Source organism: Podarcis erhardii, assembly GCF_964252035.2.
Source record: "Podarcis erhardii genome assembly, chromosome: 6".
Classification (NCBI taxonomy): Eukaryota; Metazoa; Chordata; class Lepidosauria; order Squamata; family Lacertidae; genus Podarcis; species Podarcis erhardii.
Window position 1 is genome coordinate 73,611,287 of NC_138510.1, and position 18,885 is coordinate 73,630,171.

Consider the following 18,885-nt stretch of genomic DNA (forward strand, 5'->3'; position numbering starts at 1 on the left):
TGCTGCTGCCGCTTTGCCGGTGAGTCTTGGGGAGGACCGCTCCCCCTGCAAGCCCATTCTCCACCTTGGGCCTGGGGGCGGGCCCCAGACTCCATCTCAGCATTGGAGCCCTTGGAATCATTGCTGCTGCCGCTTTGCCGTGCATCTGTGGGGAGGGCTCTTCCCCCTGCAGGCCCACTTTCCATCAGGCCAGGGGGCGGGGCCCACGCTTACCACTGCCGCAGCTTTGGGGGACACTAGTGCTGCTGCAGTGGTTGTTTGAAGTGTTTTTATATGTTTTAAACGGTTTTTATTTTTTGCTTAGTTGTACCACCATAAGCGGTGGTTTTTATCTATGTATTTTTATTTTGTTTTGGTTTATTTTGGGTCAGGGTTTTTTTGTTTTGGTTTATTTTGGGTCAGGGTTGGGTGGTTGTGGAGTGGGGTGGGGATTGGTTTTGTTTTCATGTAATTGTTTTTTATTTGTTTGTTTTTATATTCTGTAAATGGAGGCGAATATTAGGCTTGGGATTCCTACTGTGCAGGGGCGAGGGAGGTATGGCGGTGGGGGCAGATGTCATAGGCGAAGGGGATCGAGATACGGATATGCTCGTACCCCTTCCAATCTGCGCCCCATCCCGAGAGACGAGGGTAGGGTGAGCAAGGATTACTCACCTCCGTCACTGGTGTTGTGCAATGCCAGGTCTATAGGCAACAAAACCGCCACCCTGCGAGATTTCTTCACCTCGCAGGGGGTTGACCTGGCATGTGTGACTGAGACCTGGGTGCGTGAAGGGGATACTGTTCCCTTACGAGAGATGGCGCCCCCGGGTTTCTCCGTCCTTCACCAGTCGCGGACTGTGGGCCGGGGGGGAGGGGTGGCGTTATTAATCCGGGAAGATTGTTCTTTCAGGGCTCTACCATCGCCATCGATCCCCGGCATTGAATGTGTTGGCCTAGTGTGGGGCTCCGAGGTGAGCTTGGCTGTCTGGCTGGTGTACCGGCCACCTAGCACACCAGCAGCCACCCTGTCAGGCCTGCTGGAGGCGGTGGCTGGCTGGGCCTTGGAGTTCCCTAACCTATTGGTATTGGGGGACTTCAACATCCATGCTGATGCCACTCCCTCCTCACAGGCTCTGGACCTGGTGTCTTCCATGGCGACACTAGGGCTCTCCCAGTTTGTTTCGGGCCCCACACATCAAGCAGGCCACACGCTGGATTTGATCTTTGGCATCGGTATAGATGTGATCATGTTTCCTTCAATGAAGGTGCCATGGTCTGATCACTATGCTCTGAAAGCCAGGATTGACGTTCCACCCCCACCCTGCTTGGGTGGCGAGCCAATTTGGGCTCGCCCGCAGAGGCTGATGGACCCTGATAGATTCCGTCAAGCCTTGCGGGACCTTTCTCCCCCTGGCGACTCATTGACTGAGCTTGTTGAGGCCTGGAATACCCAGCTCCTGGCAGCCATCGATGAGATCGCACCTAAGCGCCCTCTGCGACCCCGCAGAAACCGGGCTCCCTGGTTTACCGAGGAGCTCCGGAAAATGAAGCGGGACCTCAGACGGCTAGAGCGAGTATGGCGGGGTGCCCGTGACGGAGCTTCAAGAACATCTTATAGGGTTTTTATGAAAACCTATGAGATGGCAGTGAAGGCCGCTAAGAAGTCCTACTTCTCGGCCTCCATTGCATCCGCTAGCTCTCGCCCGGCGCAATTATTTAGTATAATTCGGTCTTTAACGTCCCTTGAAGGACAGCCAAATTTAAATAACAATTCGACACACAGCTGTGAGGCATTCGCGAGCTTTTTTGCGGAGAAGGTCTTGTTGCTCCGCCATGACCTCCCTGCCAATTTGGATACAATAAAGGAACTGGAGGCCCCTCGACTGTCCTCGGGTTCAGTATTAGACCACTTTGACTGGATATCCCCAGCTGATGTGGACAGACTCCTCCGAGCTGGAAAGCCCACCACCTGTCCTCTCGACCCGTGCCCGTCCTGGCTGATTAGAGCGTGTCCAGACGAGGTGCGGGGCCCCCTGGGGGATATCATCAATCTGTCTCTTGGCGCTGGGACATTCCCAGGGGAACTGAAGGAGGCAGTGGTGCGCCCGCTCTTAAAGAAAACATCATTAGATCCTTTAGATCTATCCAATTACCGCCCGGTTTCGAATCTTCCATTCCTGGGTAAGGTGATTGAGAGAGCGGTTGCTGAACAGCTTGGTAGGTTTCTGGATGAAACATCAGCTCTGGATCCATTCCAGTCCGGCTTCCGCGCTGGTCATGGGACCGAGACGGCTCTGGTCGCCCTAACAGATGATCTCCGCAGGCAGCTGGATCGAGGCGGGTCGGGGCTGCTGATTCTTCTAGACCTGTCAGCAGCCTTCGACATGGTCGATCACGAACTCCTAGACCACCGCCTTGCCGACGTGGGGATCCAGGGCACAGTCCTTCAATGGCTGCGCTCGTTTCTCTCTGGTCGGGGACAGAGGGTGGCGCTTGGGGGGGAATTGTCATCCCGCCACTCCTTGGTGTGTGGTGTGCCCCAGGGTGCAATACTCTCCCCGATGCTTTTTAACATCTTTATGCGCCCCCTCGCCCAGCTTGTCCGGAGTTTTGGGCTGGGCTGCCATCAGTATGCTGATGACACCCAACTCTATCTGTTGATGGACGGCCACCCGGACTCGGCCCCAGACACACTGATCAGATGCTTGGAGGCTGTGGCTGGATGGTTTCGTGGGAGCCGGTTGAAGTTAAATCCTTCGAAGACAGAGGTCCTCTGGCTGGGACGGGACGACTTGGGACTGAGGGGGCAACTCCCATCTCTTGCGGGGGTGCAATTAGTGCCAGCACCATCCGTTAAGAGTTTGGGTGTAATCTTCGATACCTCCCTCTCTATGGAGGCGCAGATTGCAGCTATAACAAAGGCGGCATTTTTTCATCTCCGCCAAGCTAAGCAGTTGGCTCCTTACCTCTCTCGCCCTGACCTAGCCACTGTGATCCACGCGACGGTCACCTCCAGACTGGATTATTGTAACTCGCTCTACGTGGGGCTGCCCTTGAGACTGACCCAGAAACTCCAACGGGTGCAGAATGCCGCAGCGAGACTCCTTACGGGGTCTTCGCTTAGAGATCACATTCATCCGGTGCTATACAAGCTGCACTGGCTCCCGGTGGAGTACAGGATCAGGTTTAAGGTGCTGGTTTTAACCTTCAAAGCCCTATACGGCCTAGGGCCCTCGTACCTACGGGACCGCCTCTCCTGGTATGCCCCACAGAGGAACTTACGGTCTTCAAATAAAAACACCTTGAAGGTCCCAAGCCACAGAGAGGTTAGGCTGGCCTCAACCAGAGCCAGGGCTTTTTCGGCTGCGGCTCCAACCTGGTGGAACGCTCTGTCACAAGAGACAAGGGCCCTGCAGGACTTGACATCTTTCCGCAGGGCCTGCAAGACAGAGCTGTTCCACCTGGCCTTTTGTTAGGGCGCAGCCTGACTCCCTCCTTTGGCAATCTTTTCAAGACTTTAGCTTATGGTTGCCATTAATTTTGTTTTTAACTCATTTTTATAATGTTTTATAATGTTGTATTGTTTTAGTGTTGTTAGCCGCCCTGAGCCCGGCTTCGGCTGGGGAGGGCGGGATATAAATAAAATTTATTATTATTATTATTATTCAAGGATTTCAATTCAAGCTGTTAGGACTGCAAGCAACACGGAAATGCAGGCCAAATGCAACAGCATGACTATGCTGGAATTCTGCATACTGTGCATCTCTCAGGAGGAATTTCCTGCGCTAGGGAGACATGCACTAAGAATAGCATCTCTCTTTGGGACAACCTACTGCTGTGAAGCATCGTTTCCGAAGCTGACGCAGGCCAAGAACCATCTTTGTGACAGATGACAACAGAAAGGCAGCAAGAGTGACGTCAACATCCACACAGCCACACTTGGCAAGGCTCACAAAGGTAAAGAGGGTGCAAACACTACACTAGAAAAAAAAAGAGGACTGGAGGACAGGGGGAAATAAAACAACACAAAACAAGCATGTCCATTATTTGCATCAAAGGTGAGGATTTAAAATTCTAACCCACCCACTTTGCCTCTGACCCTCCCATTTGGCCCTCAAAAGGGTAACCTTGTGCATCTCTGACCCACAGGCTGAAAGATGTTCCCCATCTATCAACTTCCAGAACTGAAACCCATGCAAGGCCAGAGACTTGAGTTTTATATTCCTTTTGCTTGCAAGGCCAGAAATTTCCTCTAGCCAACAGCAAGGAAACCCCATAGGAGAACCCAGAGGTTCCCTTTCTCTGTCAGAAGGTGTCTTACTTCAACAGAAGAATGAGAAAACAGTGGTTTTTACTGACAAGCAAGCAATGGTTTTTTGGATTTTGAAGAACACTCCCAACGCAATATAAAATTGGAGATGCGTCCAGGTTTTTATTATGAGCTGATTATATGCTTATGTTTAGGCAAATTTAGTACACCCCCCTGGGTTACATATCACTCACTGAACTGCGCTTATTAAATCTGGGCCAGATGGCTGATGGTAAAGTAGTTTGTAGGACTGCGTCTCCGTGGAGAATAATTTTACGCTGTACTTGGTGACCAGACTGTTGCTGAATGCAACTTCATCATGGTATTTAAATCACATTAAAGCCCTTTAAAATTTATATGCTGCCTCCCTCTTGTGATTTTTGTCTGACTACATGCTCACTGCTAGTTTCAGGGCAGTGGTGTGCTTTTACCAGCTACCTTCTTTTTTGTTCTTGGAAGAACCCGACTATCTATTTACTGAAAAATCTGTTACAGTAGGCAATACTGAGCGGGATGAGCCAATCACTGAAACGCCCAATCATCCCTGGCCATTGGCTCTGCTGGCAGGTTCTGATGGGAGCTGGAGTCTATCCACATCCGGAGGGCCACAGGTTCCCCACTTGTGGTCTACACTGAGCAGCATCTCTTTGTAGTTTGATAAACGAGTCCTATAGCAACCCAGATACGTCAGGGTTTGAACCTGTGACCTCCTGCATTCAATGCATGTGCTCTATAATTGCACTGTGGCTCTTTTCTGTTTGAAACAGATGGATAAATCTACAGGTACGACTTCTCATTCACCCCCGGCAACAACAAACTCTCAGGGGCTTGAACTCGAGCATAACAGGCAAGGTTGTGTGGTTGCAGCCTTTCAGCAACTCTTTCATCAGGTATTTCCCCTCTCTCTCTCTCTCTCTCACACACACACACACACACACGATAAACTGCATCAGAAACTACCTAGTTTGGCATTTCATCAACAACACACGGATCATCATGTTCGATTTGCTCTCTATGGATGCAAATATTGCAAGAGGTGGGTACAGTATTACAAATATTTCCCATGATCCCATTTTATGTTTGCTATCTGCATTCCCTGATCATGCCAATGATCTCCATCCAAAACTGATGGTTAATTCTGTTATAGTGGGTGCAAATTTAATCATAACTCAGAATCAGAAAGAGGCAAAAACAAAACAAAATTGCACCTGGCAATGTAGTATAGAGAACATTATGGCAGTTTCTAAAAAAATTCAAATCAATTACAAAGTACAATGGGGCAAAGTTTGTATTAAAGATTTTGCTACTCTATGGCTAATCATCACCCATAAGTCTGGTGACCACCTCAAAGCATAAGACACAGAGCTATCTGATTTTCTTTGGGACTATATGTAACTTACCATATCTTTCTGCTCAACAACTAGGAATCACCCCTGAACTGGATCAAACTATCATACTTTATATTACCAGATGTAATGAATTATTTTTTAAAGGATCCATTTTTTACCTATGGATAATCCTTTATCAACCTATTTTATTTTGGTACTGGGTCTATTGATATAGAAGGGACGCGGGTGGCGCTGTGGGTAAAACCTCAGCGCCTAGGACTTACCGATCGTATGGTCGGCGGTTCGAATCCCCGCAGCGGGGTGAGCTCCCGTCGTTCGGTCCCAGCTCCTGCCCACTTAGCAGTTCGAAAGCACTCTTAAGTGCAAGTAGATAAATAGATACCGCTTTATAGCGGGAAGGTAAACGGCATTTCTGTGTGCTGCACTGGTGCTGGCTTGCCAGAGCAGCTTCGTCAGCGCTGGCCCCCGGCCTCGGCCTCTTAAGTGAGATGGGCGCACAACCCTAGAGTCGGACACGACTGGCCTGTACCGGCAGGGGTACCTTTTTACTATTGATATAGAGCATTATAGCAAGCTGCTAATGAAATATATGACCTACGCTCTCGTGCACAAATGGAGCTGTGCAATGTAAAACAGCCTACATCCAGCGCACACACAGACCCTTGCTGACTCGTATATATTGTACATTGTCTAAACCTGTGACTCTCCAGTGCTGGTAAGACAAAAACCCAGCTGCCTAAGAGTATCTTCATGGTTCTCTGGATTGCACTGAATAAAGTAGCAACACTGGATTTGTAGGGATGGTGTGTGTTCTTTACGCTGAGTGGTACCATAGCAACACTGCATTCAGCACCCTGCAACAGATAGTCAGCACTGTTAGAGGGGACCACAATACAAGTCAGCAACAGTTTTAGAACATGGCGGAGGACCTATGGCCCTCTGGATGCAGTTTGACACCAACTTAGATCAGCCCCAGCCACGACGGCTGAAGGTCTAGGATTAGGGGATTTTCAGATACGCTTTGTAGAATGATGAAAGCAGCTTATGCAAGCCACCCAAATCAAAGTGCTTCAGTATCTGTAACTTTGCAAGATAACCCCCCCGGTTTGCTTTTTACTAAAAGAAAAGCTAGATTAGATTTTACGTGTAATAGCTTTGAAAATTTTGCTCCAAGAACTCTTACAGAACTGTGGAAGCAGCAGATCCTTGTGAATCCAGATGGCTTATAAACCATGGTGTCAACTAACTTACTAATAAAACTTACTAAGGTGGCAAGTAGCCTAGACTAAACTACATAATTGCTCCTTTGGGCAGATTTTTTATTTTTTAGAGACATGTCTTCCCATTTTCTTTTTACTCAACACCAAGGTCTAAAAACGCATTAGTTTGACATCACACCATCCATAGTCTGCTCCATAGAACGAGACCTTAAAGCAAACTGAAATGTAAAGCCAGCACTTTTTTCACCCCTAATTAAATCATTTGCCATCTGCTCCATACTGTGAAGAAATCATGTTAGCCTGCAGGTTGCTTAATTTGTTTGCTTCTAGTGGTGGTAGTTTGAGCTTATCTGGCACGGTTCCAGTTAAAATCAGAAACTGCCTTTTAATTTTGTATGGAAAGTTTTGTGACATCTACTGCATTCATTATTAACCAGAACTCCCTGCAAGTTTGTACAGGAGTTGTAAAAAAGAAGAAGAAAAGCATCTTACCTTCATTATGGAACCTAACCAGCTGTGCACTTAAGGAGAAACACTCAAGTCTGATGCTTTGTCCAGGGCAAGACAGACGCTCCAATCCTTTATTGCCCTGGTTCTTCTTCTCTTAAATCATGTCAACCAACATATTTGAAGCTACACGCAGGAGAGAATTCCCACTCACAGGCTTACTCAAAAATAAATACGTAAACAAGAAATTCTGCTTATCTGCTATTAAGAGTTGTTGCTACAATTTTACACTTTTGTCAACTCTATTGGTAGCCAACATCTTCCAGCAACTTTCAGCATTCACATTCAAGAACATTGACAAGAAGATGTGAACTCTATTCAGCAAAGAATGATGACAAATTGAAGAGGCTCCCAGGTAATAGAAATGCACACAGAACCTTATTTTCTGATGCCATTCTCGTTTCTTATACAGTTTTGAGCTGTGTTCCCAGCAGTTTCTACATCCTAGAAAGCAGATATGCTATTTTATACATTATTTTTACATGATATAATTGGCTTCCTTGTGAAAGAGGCAGATGAAAGGCATTTCGAGTGAGTGGTATATATACTATGTTGACATGCAGATCCTTACTCAGGTAAAATACAGTTTAATCTTGTTAACTCACACTCTACTTTGTCAGTCATTCTTTTTACACTCCAGTCAGAATGAAATGAGAGAAAATCAGATTGAAGCATTTGGTACTGCGGTACAAACTTAAGGTATAAACAAGTTGCACTGGGTTGCGTTTCACAGACATATAGACACATGATTTGTGTCTGTACCCGTTTTAAGATATACAGCAGGAATACTAATAAATGCAGCTACCTTAAATATCCGAAGAACAATCAGAATGGCAATATGATTCCAGTACAGAAAGAGAAGCATATAATGTTTCCACTTTTATTCCAATTTTCTTCAGCACAGCATTTTGCAAATGCGAAAGATATAACTGAACATTCGTTGGCCCTTTTGTACATCTTAAAGCTTTGGAGTGTTGAGGAATCAATAATTCAGGTCCTGCAAATAGTGTATCTAAAGTGATGCATACCTGCTCTATGATGCATGCTTTATGTTGTGCTGTTCTGTAAAACTCTGGGTCTTTGCTTCTTTTTAAATCCACAGCACAAGAGAGATGTGACAATAGGAACAATTACTCTAGGTTTGACACTGATCAGAAAGGCAATGATTGTTGAAGACTTGTCCGTAGGATGTAGCATCTTAAAGAAATAAATCCATCACTCTACCAGCATATCATCTCAACTCACTGGGTATGTTTATTCAAATATTTGAATAATATATCAAGTAGCCATTTCATAAGTAGAGAACAACTGTAGTTATATAAAAATTCAAATATGGACACTCCTTGTTGTGTAGCCCATGAAATGCCCCCCCCCAAAGGATTGGGCTGGGGGCAGATCTCATTATCTATTAAGTCACCATTCTAGAAAAACATTTATTCCAATGAACAAATGAAGGTTGAGTCTGCTGTGAGTCCATAGGAATAGGACTGAGGTTGGGGAATAACCATGGGTAAATTGAGAGTGGCAAAGCTGCAGTTAAGAAGCAGAAAGGCTGAAAAGAGGGACCTATGGGTCTCCAGCTGTTGTTAGACTCCAATGCCCATCAGTCTCAACCAGCATGGTCTATGGCAAGGGATGATGGGAGTTGTGGTCCAGCAACATCTGGAGGGTCACACATTTCCCATCTACTCAGAAAGAAAATGATAGGTACAAAGTAGAGGCCAGCAGCAATGCACAATAACTTTATACGGCACCACCCACCTTTAGATTAAAAGCTCAAGATAAAAGTGTACAGTTGTGTAGTATGTTGGGCTTTGGCTAGGAAGTCTTGGGTTAAGAATCCTGGTTTGACAACTCGGCAAGTCATAGTCTCTCAGCTAAATAGGAGGAATATTTTTTTGTATGTGACAGAGATGGTTGAGGAGAGCACAGCAAAGGTGGTCAGCAGTCAGCGAGAGCAGGCTTCCTAATTGATCAGACCTGCAAAAAGCAAGTCTCCCTGCAGTTCTTTCTTTGGGCCACAGATGGTTGAAAAGTAGAGAATGAACCTACCTTAGTCTGACATTCCTCAAGCTTTCAAGTGCAAGAATCACTGCAGGATTGAGTATGAATTATGGATTTTTAGGCTATCAAATAAGCAGGTAGAACATTTTAACTTTACTTCTGCCATTTCTAAAAGAAACACCAAATGTTATACAGTTTTGATGAAGCATTGCCATCGAGAATAGGGGCGAGGGACCTCCCAGCCCATGGATTTAATTAAATCCACCAGGCCTCCTCATTGGGTCTATGAGGCCATTTTGGCCAAGCCACACTCACTTGCCTTATAGTTAGAGTCATGGCTGAGCCCAAAGGCGTTTTGGTGGAACCGCCCATCAGTTGATCAACATATCTGCAAAGCCCTCTGCAGTATTGAAGCCCTGGCTATCAGCTGATGACCAGCCGATTGAAGAGAGCCCTGCACAACCAACCGTCAGCTGATTGACCAGGCTTTGTAGTACAGCTTCGATGATCAACTGAGATTGGCTGCATTAGGAAACTCAGTTTTGAGGAGGCAAAAACCATTTCCCTCCCTGGGTGCAGTTGTGGTTTCCATTTGCTTAAGCATAAGACTTTTTTTTGTTAAGTAATACCAACCATGTACAGTAAAGGAGATGCTGGTATGAATCTCTTCCGTCTCTATACATACACACAAAAGACTTGCCTGCACTATATTTTCCACTGGTTTTCCTTGCCTGCTCTTGAAACCATTGCCAAACTATAGAAGTTTCTATACATTTAAGACAGATGCATTTTACCTGGGAACTAATATTACATTTTCATCACAGGTACTTTGCTTGAGATCCTTCAAAAGATCAAAAGAGAAAAATCAACTTTGTATGCCACACATAATGTAAAATAATAGTTCACATTACAGACATTTTAATGTTTTCTTTTAACCTTTTTATTTAGAGAGATATATTCTTGGTAAGGAGATATACCATGAGGAAAGCAATTTCACTGGCTGTGAGGTATGTATATTCTCCACCAAAATACTCCTCACATCTCAACTGCTTTTATAACTTTATTTACACGCAAAACAATATCAATGCTTTTCCTTGGCTTAACTACAGTATTAGTCACCCTACATGAATAAAATGAAACATTACTTGCATTACAGAACCAGTTTTCAAAAGAGGAATTTGCTTATTTGTTGAAACGTGACATTTCATTTTTGTGAACAGCCAATACTTATTTTGACCAAGACACCTGCACCATATTTTTTCCATCCTCACAGCACATTTATTTCAATAATTCTGTAAATAGGTCCTTAGCATGAGCATAGTGTTACAGTTTTCATACATATAATTACATCCAAAACAAGTTTTAAAATTCAAATTGTAAACATTCTCTTCATATGTAGAAACTTTTTTTTTTTTTGTCCAAGGGTGTTATGATTTCTTTAAACAATTGTAAAATGAAAAGTCTAGGCTAAGTCATGTAGTGAGCAATGCTTCTTAGTACATTTCTACAGTATTAAATAAAAGAGGTGGCAAAAAATGTCAAAAATGTCCTGTAAGCAACTCATACTTAAGCTAGGCATAAAAAGAAAGACTTAACAAAATTGTGATTAAAAATAAAGAAAACTGTGAGTGCTTGATGCAACAAATGGAAAGGGGAAATACCATTACTGCTGACAAAGTTGGAGGTAGCATGGATGCACCATTTTATTGTCAGTGAGAAATGCAAGTGAAGTAAAGAATATTATTTCCTTACCACAAATAGTTTCCAGTACTATGTACATTATTTTTAGAAATTTGTTTAACAAGTTTCCCTCTACTTTTAGTACAAAAGAGTCTCGAGTGATTAAAAAAAACACTTACACAGCTAGATAAGAGTAGTACTAATTGCCCTATTTGAATGGAACAGTCTCTTGAACAATGAAGTACATGATATTTAATGCCCTAAACTGAGTTAATTGCATTAGCATTTCTTGGTATTGTACAAAACACTACATACATACAAACAAAATATAATATTTTACTAAGCAAGGGTTTTTGTTTAATAAACAGAGCATTGATTCTGGTAACACTGTAAAGAATGTTTTCATTTCATAAAACCTATCTTAAGTACCCATGTGCAACATTTTAAAAACGGCTGCTTACGTGTAATGGGCTTGTATCAATAGTGAACACAGTAATTGACAAAAAACATAGTAAACTTTAAAAACACATCTTCCACCCTATATAAAATATAAAGACTACTTACGGTAACTGTTTTAAGTACTCAATTGTTTGGATGTTAACTGTCACTCTTCTCCCCATTTTCCGGCTTCAGATTTTATAAACAGATAATTTATTTTAACCTTAAAAAAACTAACAAAGATATTTAAAATGTTCATTCAATGCAATATGAAGTGTTTCCAACGTTCTATGAAGCTGCTTCCGCCATCAGGAAAGAAAATGAAGTTTCAGTAATTGAGGCAGGTTTTTTAAGCAGTGACGTTACTTCCACCATGCCAGCCCCAGTTCGAGGAAGATTTGCATTGACAATGTGGCGCTGAAGGTGTTTTATCCAGTCTTCTTGAACAGACAAGGGCCCCCGAAACACCAGACCACAAAACCTGCACAGTTTTTAAAATCATCCAAATAAAGCACATTAGCATTGCAATTGAACTTTATGTTAGGTGCAGTAGATTCACAAAATAACAACAGAAAAACTAAGCCTGAGTATGCATATCACTGATAGATTTTAAAAAATTCCTGGGTGTTAATTCAGCTATCGTTTATCACAGATATAAGTAACAGAAGCATACAACTTTATATCACAAATTATACCTCTAATTCTAAAATTACAACTGTAAATTAAAAACTGGTGTCTGGTTTTCTTCTTCCCTCCTCATCTTTCTTCAATTTGTGTTGTGTTTTTTTAGACGATAAGCATGAGGGCAGGAATGCTCTTCTGCTATATGCTACCACTGCAAAGTGTTTTGTGAGTCCCAACTCATAATAGGGGGAAGGTAAATAATCTAACAGCTAACGTGAGGTTCTTGGTCCAGTTCAAGGTGCTAGTTATTACCTAAGTAAAGTCCTAATTAGGTAGTACAGTGGTACCTTGTTTTGAGTCTGCCTCGTCGAGCGTCCATTTCGTCGACTGCCCGTGGCAAACCCAGAAGTACTAGAACGGGTTACTTTTGGGTTTGCTGCTTCTGCTCACACATGTGCAGAAGCGCTAAATCGCACTTCACGCATGCGCAGAAGCACAAACCTCTCCACGCACGCGCTTTGTCGTGCGTCCTTTTCGTCTAGCCTCCGGGGCTCCGGAACAGATCCCAGTTGCAAAACAAGGTACGACTCTACCTCTCCCCAGATTAGGTTACCCTTCCTTAAAATCCTAGAGTGTGGGGAAGCCTTGCTAATATTCACTTTCATTAGCAGTGACTTATTTGCTGGGATGTAGGGAAGTAATGAGGGCCTGGGAGGGGGTGGGTCAAGGAAAATAAGGCTTTCTCAGTTCCCCCCCAATGACTTCCCATTTCCCCCAAAGGACTTCTCGAATTATCAGCAACACAACTGGTCAGTTAGTTAAGTATTTTCATTTATTTACTTGATTTGGGGGGCAGCTACCGGCTACACTCATGCATGGTGAGCATCATTGGGTCCACAGGTCACTAGGTAACTATAATTTTTGTACATACATGACACTCAAATACAAGATGCATTTCTACAAATTGGAAACAAGCTATAGCTACTCCAAATGACCCAATGCAGTCCCACATATACCTGCACCGGAGTATGTAAACTTCATCAGCACCATGAGGTAATGGCAGAATTTTTTTCTTGCTCCCAGATCTTGATCTTGATTTTTTTTGCTTACAATCTATGGCTACGAAGAGAAAATAAAATCATGTAGATAGATATAAGTTTTGAGCACTTTACTGGATAATTCCCTCCCCCCAAAATATGTTAAAGGATACTTCTATACTCACTTATTTTCTATACCATATTAAATTTTGTAACTTGAAAATATGCACTTTCCAATTCATCATAAAGCTGAAATGTGCACACCGTTTTCATGCACAAATGAGCTTACATGCTTGACACCTACAGTTTAAATTTAATTTTAAAACATGTGTATTTGATGACCAAACCACATTTCAGGCTACTAAGTCATTCTACCTAACTGGTAACCCAAGCATCATGCTTTGCTTGTAAATTTTATCAATATAGAGGCCTTCAATATCATTTGAAATGTCAATATCAATTGTTTTCATCATGCACCCAACAACCATAACTCAAAAGGACCAATGATTAAATATAAAGTACAGTGGTACCTCGCAAGACAAATGCCTCGAAAGACGAAAAACTCGCAAAACGAAAGAGTTTTTCGTTTTTTGAGCTGCTTCGCAAGACGGATTTCCCTATGGGCTTGCTTCGCAAGACGAAAACGTCTTGCAAGTTTGTTTCCTTTGTCTTGCAAGTTTGATTCATTTTTCTCAAAACCGTGCATTCACTTCGAGGAGCAACTCATAGCACGTGGCGCGGTGTGGTAGCCTTTTTTGAGGTTTTTGAAGACTTTGGTGATTTTTGAAGCTTTTCCAAAGTCCGTGCTTCGCAAGAGGAAAAAATCGCAAGACGAAAAAACTCGCGGAACGAATTAATTTCGTCTTGCGAGGCACCACTGTATGTTTTCACAAACTTCATAACTAGAACTTTTGTATATATTACACTGAAACGTTTTCTGTTCTGTATGCTAAAGGAGTCTTATGATAATGGTTTTGTTTTGGTTTTAAGTTCTTAAGGCTGAAGAGTATCAGGATCTCCAACCATTGCTGATTGTCCCTTTAATAAGGTGTACTGGAATCAGATGTGCTACAGAATTATTACTGATTTGTGTCAGGGTGATGTGAATTCTTTTGAGGTACAAAAGGAAATAAAGCAATGTAGGGAATTCAAAAGGAAAAGCCTAGTCTGACAAGAATGCACTGTTTAGTTCCTAATGTAATTGAACATGAAACACTTAGGATATTTGGGAAAATGAATGCATGCAGCTTCATCCAAGCACATGTACCAGCAGTACAAAAGAGTTGGAAACAAAGCAAGAATTTTACTTGCAAATACCTACTTAAGTTTGTGATTAATGTAACCCTCTTCTACAGAGAAGGATAATGTCAGAAACTGTGTAAAGTAAAATGCTCTCAATATAATATAACCTCCAAATTCCTCATCTAAGCTACTTATGGCATGAAGAAGATAAAAGGCAGGACAGCCTGCAGTTTCCATCTGACAACTACTACAACCTAACAGTCAGAATATATGCTGGAATCCAGTGAGTCAAGGTAAACTTTAAAGACCTTAACAGCAAGCTTTTGTCCATACCTCAAATCAAATAACATAACATTTTCAAACAAAAATCCACAAACTATAGGATGAGGTGTTTCCTCCTATCACCTAGATAATAATAATAATAATAAAATACAGAAATGGAAAATGTATTGCGTTGCTGCACTCAAAAACCACTGAGCATCACCAAGGAAATTCTCTCTTCGGAATGAAACTATGATAATTGTATTGGTATTGGAGATGCCATACCATCCATAACAGCATTTTCTGGCTACTATTTAAAGGACAAGCATTGGCAAAAAAGGAAGAAGGCACAGTTCCAAATAACACCTATCTCTGCATGTGTGTCTTGGATATATAAATTGCAAAACCAGGCTAAAGAATTATTAAAGACCACTATATGGGCAGCAGGACGAAGAATAGCGAAAAGCTCACTATTGCTTAGTTCCTCACAATTTCTTAGATTTGATTTCCCAAGATAAACAGTTTTCGGGGGGGGGGGATAAAATCTACCTCTCTTCCCAATTCTCAAATTATTAGACCTGCCATCAGCAAATGCTCTAGGGGTCTGAGATTACACCAGCTATTTGCTCTAAAGCTAGCTCTTCTCTTGCACAGATTACTGAAAGCTAAAATAGTCCTGGGACTTTGATTCAGAATGTCCTCCTGGAGGCAAAAACTCTAGATGTCACAGCACACTAACCGTACCAAATGACTGAAAAGCTTACATAGGCTGTAGAAGAAATGCAACCATGAATAGTGTGGGGAAAAATATATGCATCTTTAACTTAGCCCTGCTGATAAACACCCATTACAACCACAATAACCACTCCCTGGATTTCACCTTTTTATAACAGTCTGGATAACAAAGCGTGGGCATAAGATCTGATCAACTAAGAGCTTAAACAAGAACAAAATAATATATTACAGGCATTAATATATGCAGAAATTAGATTAATTTAACAACGGCAGGTTAATATATTATTAAAGATAAAACGTTACAACTTCAAATGTTATGCCTTAAACTTGGCATAATTGCCATGGAATGTGGAATAGAATATGGAATCTCCTTTCCCTATTTAACCTTCTATTTAAATTCAGGACTTAATTCCCTATCCTCCCTATACCAGCCAGCAGTCACAAAGCAAGACTAGCATCTACAATGACATATTCTCTCAGTTCCAACCCTCACTTTGCTTCTCACTGGCCTGATAAACCTTCAGTCACAGCAAATATGCTTTTCTGAGGAAAAAGTTCTCACTTGAGTCAGAACCACAATCTTAAAGATTCTACGCTGCCTGTTTGCTGGAGCCGATCTGCTTCCTTAAGCACATATCTTCCAGAAGTGTCTACCTCCAGCTGCTTTCTTCTGGTCCTTCCTCTTCTAGGATTACCTTAAGCTATGAGTCTTCATCTCATGACCACTTGGCACACCTCAACTCCACTAATCTTTACGCCATCTCCGCCTTCTGGTCTTTATCCTTGTCTGCCTCTGGCCTTGTATATTTTGCTGGCCAGTCAATAGTGCCCCCTTCCATTGGTCTTTACCCAAGGACCAATATGAGTTATCTGATCAGTAAAATTATCCAATGCAAAGCCCCATGCACTGAAGTTCCCAAGTTCCCAATAGCCAGCTTGCTTGGGAAGTGCTGTGCTGTGACTTTGACAGGCGTGTTGTCTTGGTTACAAACACTCCAAAATTGTTGAGCTTTTTTTTAGAAGGCATTTCCCCCCAAAAAGAAAACATTATTTTTCAATTGACTTGCCTAAGATCTGGACAAAGCACCGCCAGCCAAAATTACTCAATGGGGATGGGGCTAGATGAAGTTCTGGCCTGCTGAGTCAAGAGGTTCCCTTCCCCTGCAATAGAGTGTTTCCTGCACTGGCAGGAAATTGAACCGGATGTACCTTCCAACTCTCATTTTTAGAGCATTATCTAAGGAAGCAGAGTTAAATAAAAGAAGGGAGCCTGGAAGGCACCAAAGTTGCAATAGAAGGTAAATGTTGGACTAAGGGAGAAGAATCTCCAAGAAACACAGTGAAGTACAACAGGGGAAAGATCTCAGAGAAACAAGAGAAGTCTCCTTGCCATTCCTGAATATGCCAGGCTGATGATAGCTTGCCAAGGAATCACCATTTAAACACTTTCTACCAAACTTGTAGAAAATAAAGCTAATTCCAATGGTAAAAGAATATAGCATGTTACCAGATCACCACTGACAGCGAGCCATATCAATTCTTACAAGAATGATAAAAGCTGCTTGATTCACAACAAAGTTTTATGGAAGCCAATTAACAAAAATAAACGGATAGTACAATACTGAGCAACATAAAATCTGTAAGCTTCTTACATAGCATTTCGTGTGTTAGCTAATAATACTTGAACTCGGATTAACATTAAACTATTTGTTAACAGGAATGATCTTCCCTACAGAAATAACCAAGAAGTATGCCACAGAAAGTTTAAATGCTGTATTTTTACTGTACTTTAACATGTGTGTCCTTCACAATAGTTCTGTAACCTCAAGAAGTTATCTGTAAATTTATTCTCCATCTGCAGTCAAATACATAAACAGCTAATGTTTCACAGGCAAATATCAAACTTAAGGTAATGTTTATTGGAAACTGTGGAAAGAAAGTTTTCCAACAAATGATCTGTGACCAACATAGGATGTGGCAATTTACTGACAGACACATACAAATAAATGACTCCACAGCAAGATCCTGCACATGACATTTGTCTATGCATTCAAATTGCAGGTCAAGCCCATGTGGGATGTTGCAAAACCTGCAGGAATTAACACTTGGTTGTAGCAACACCCTATTGATTTGTTTCTTTTCAAGTGAACATTTATCATCATCTGAAGGGAAGACAAATGTCAGGGAAGTCTCCTTTTTTAAGAAGAGGTTTTCATATTCAAAGATCATCACTTGGCAGACAAATTTCCTGTTGAACTGCCCTCTCTCAAATGCAAAAATAATGAAGTTCCCAACTGACACTAGTACTTTGGTGACTTTTCCTGCTTCTGTGCGTTCTTTTGGAATAACATTTCCCATGGTGGCATCAGCCTAGCTAGCAGGAGCCAACCAGGAAGGGCCTGATATACCTGAGTTGAAGCAGGTAGAAGCTTCTACATGCTTCAATAAAGTGGGGTGGGGGTGGGGGTCTAGTAGAAAAATATGCTACAGTTTTCAAAGTCACGCCCAAGTTGAGGTTACTGATAAATAACCATTAAAATCTATCTATCTACTAAACATATTAATGTGCAATTCTATTATCTTTCTTCGAGAAGCAATAAAAGGTAAAGGTAAAGGACCCCTGGACGGTTAAGACCAGTCAAAGGTGACTATGGGGTAGCACTCATCTCGCTTTTCAGGCCAAGGGAGCCAGCATTTGTCCACAGACAGCTTTCTGGGTCATGTGGCCAGCATGACTAAACTGCTTATGGTGCAACGGGACACTATGACGGAAGCCAGAGCACACAGAAATGCCATTTACCTTCCCACCACAGCAGTACCTATTTATCTACTTGCAATGGTGTGCTTTTAAACTGCTAAGTTGGCAGGAACTGGGACAGAGCAATGGGAGCTCACCCCATCACGCGGATTCGACCTTCCGACTTTAGACCATAGCTCCACCCACTCCCTAAAAGAAATAATGTATGTTCAAGCCTCCCCTTGTCTGATGCTCAATCAGTATAGCATGAGACTCTTAGTCTCAGGGTCATGGGTTTGAACCCCATGTTGGGCAAAAGATTCCTGGAGTGGTGCCTGGAGTTATCCGGAATTTTGGACTTGTGCGGAGCTTGATGTATGGGTACCCTCAACAAAATTTAAAATATGGCTGTATAATTTGGAACTAATGTGATTTGAATAATGTGATGTGATTGGCCTGTTAATAAAAATTATTTTTTTAAAAAAATAATCACTAAAGTTGTAGGGAAGAAATTGTGACAGTGCCGAGACAAGTTTAAATGACACACCTGACAACACATTTACGCTACGTAAGTTGCGCATTGTGGTGTCATGGTGGTCACAAGAACTGTTGTACGTGAAACAAAAATTTCAGCTAACATCCAGTCACATTTTCTTAATGCTAATAAACTCAAAGAAGAGAATACATGCCCATTTACAGCAGGATTCCTCTAACCAGCTCAACCAGCGGAAGCCCATTGCAAGAGCTTCTGCTTATTCTT

At 42.5% G+C, this 18,885-nt stretch overlaps 1 protein-coding gene across 9 annotated transcripts in view; it reads right to left on the reverse strand.

Moving 5' to 3' along the window:
- Window positions 1-18,885, reverse strand: part of ZNF644 (zinc finger protein 644) — an 89,535-nt gene that overhangs the window by 13,602 nt on the left and 57,048 nt on the right. For 6 of the 9 annotated variants that reach the window (XM_081865697.1, XM_081865701.1, XM_081865703.1 and 3 more), the window contains 2 exons: window positions 13,130-13,232; window positions 10,288-11,970 (listed from right to left, as the gene is read on the reverse strand). In XM_081865697.1, coding sequence (XP_081721823.1) covers window positions 11,778-11,970; window positions 13,130-13,232 — 296 coding nt within the window. In that variant the 3' untranslated portion in view covers window positions 10,288-11,777. Of the gene's footprint in view, window positions 1-3,652; window positions 3,931-7,352; window positions 7,494-8,395; window positions 8,565-8,598; window positions 10,213-10,287; window positions 11,971-13,129; window positions 13,233-18,885 lie in introns of those variants that run through there. The other 3 variants (XR_014157398.1, XR_014157397.1, XR_014157399.1) reach the window with 3 other exon arrangements.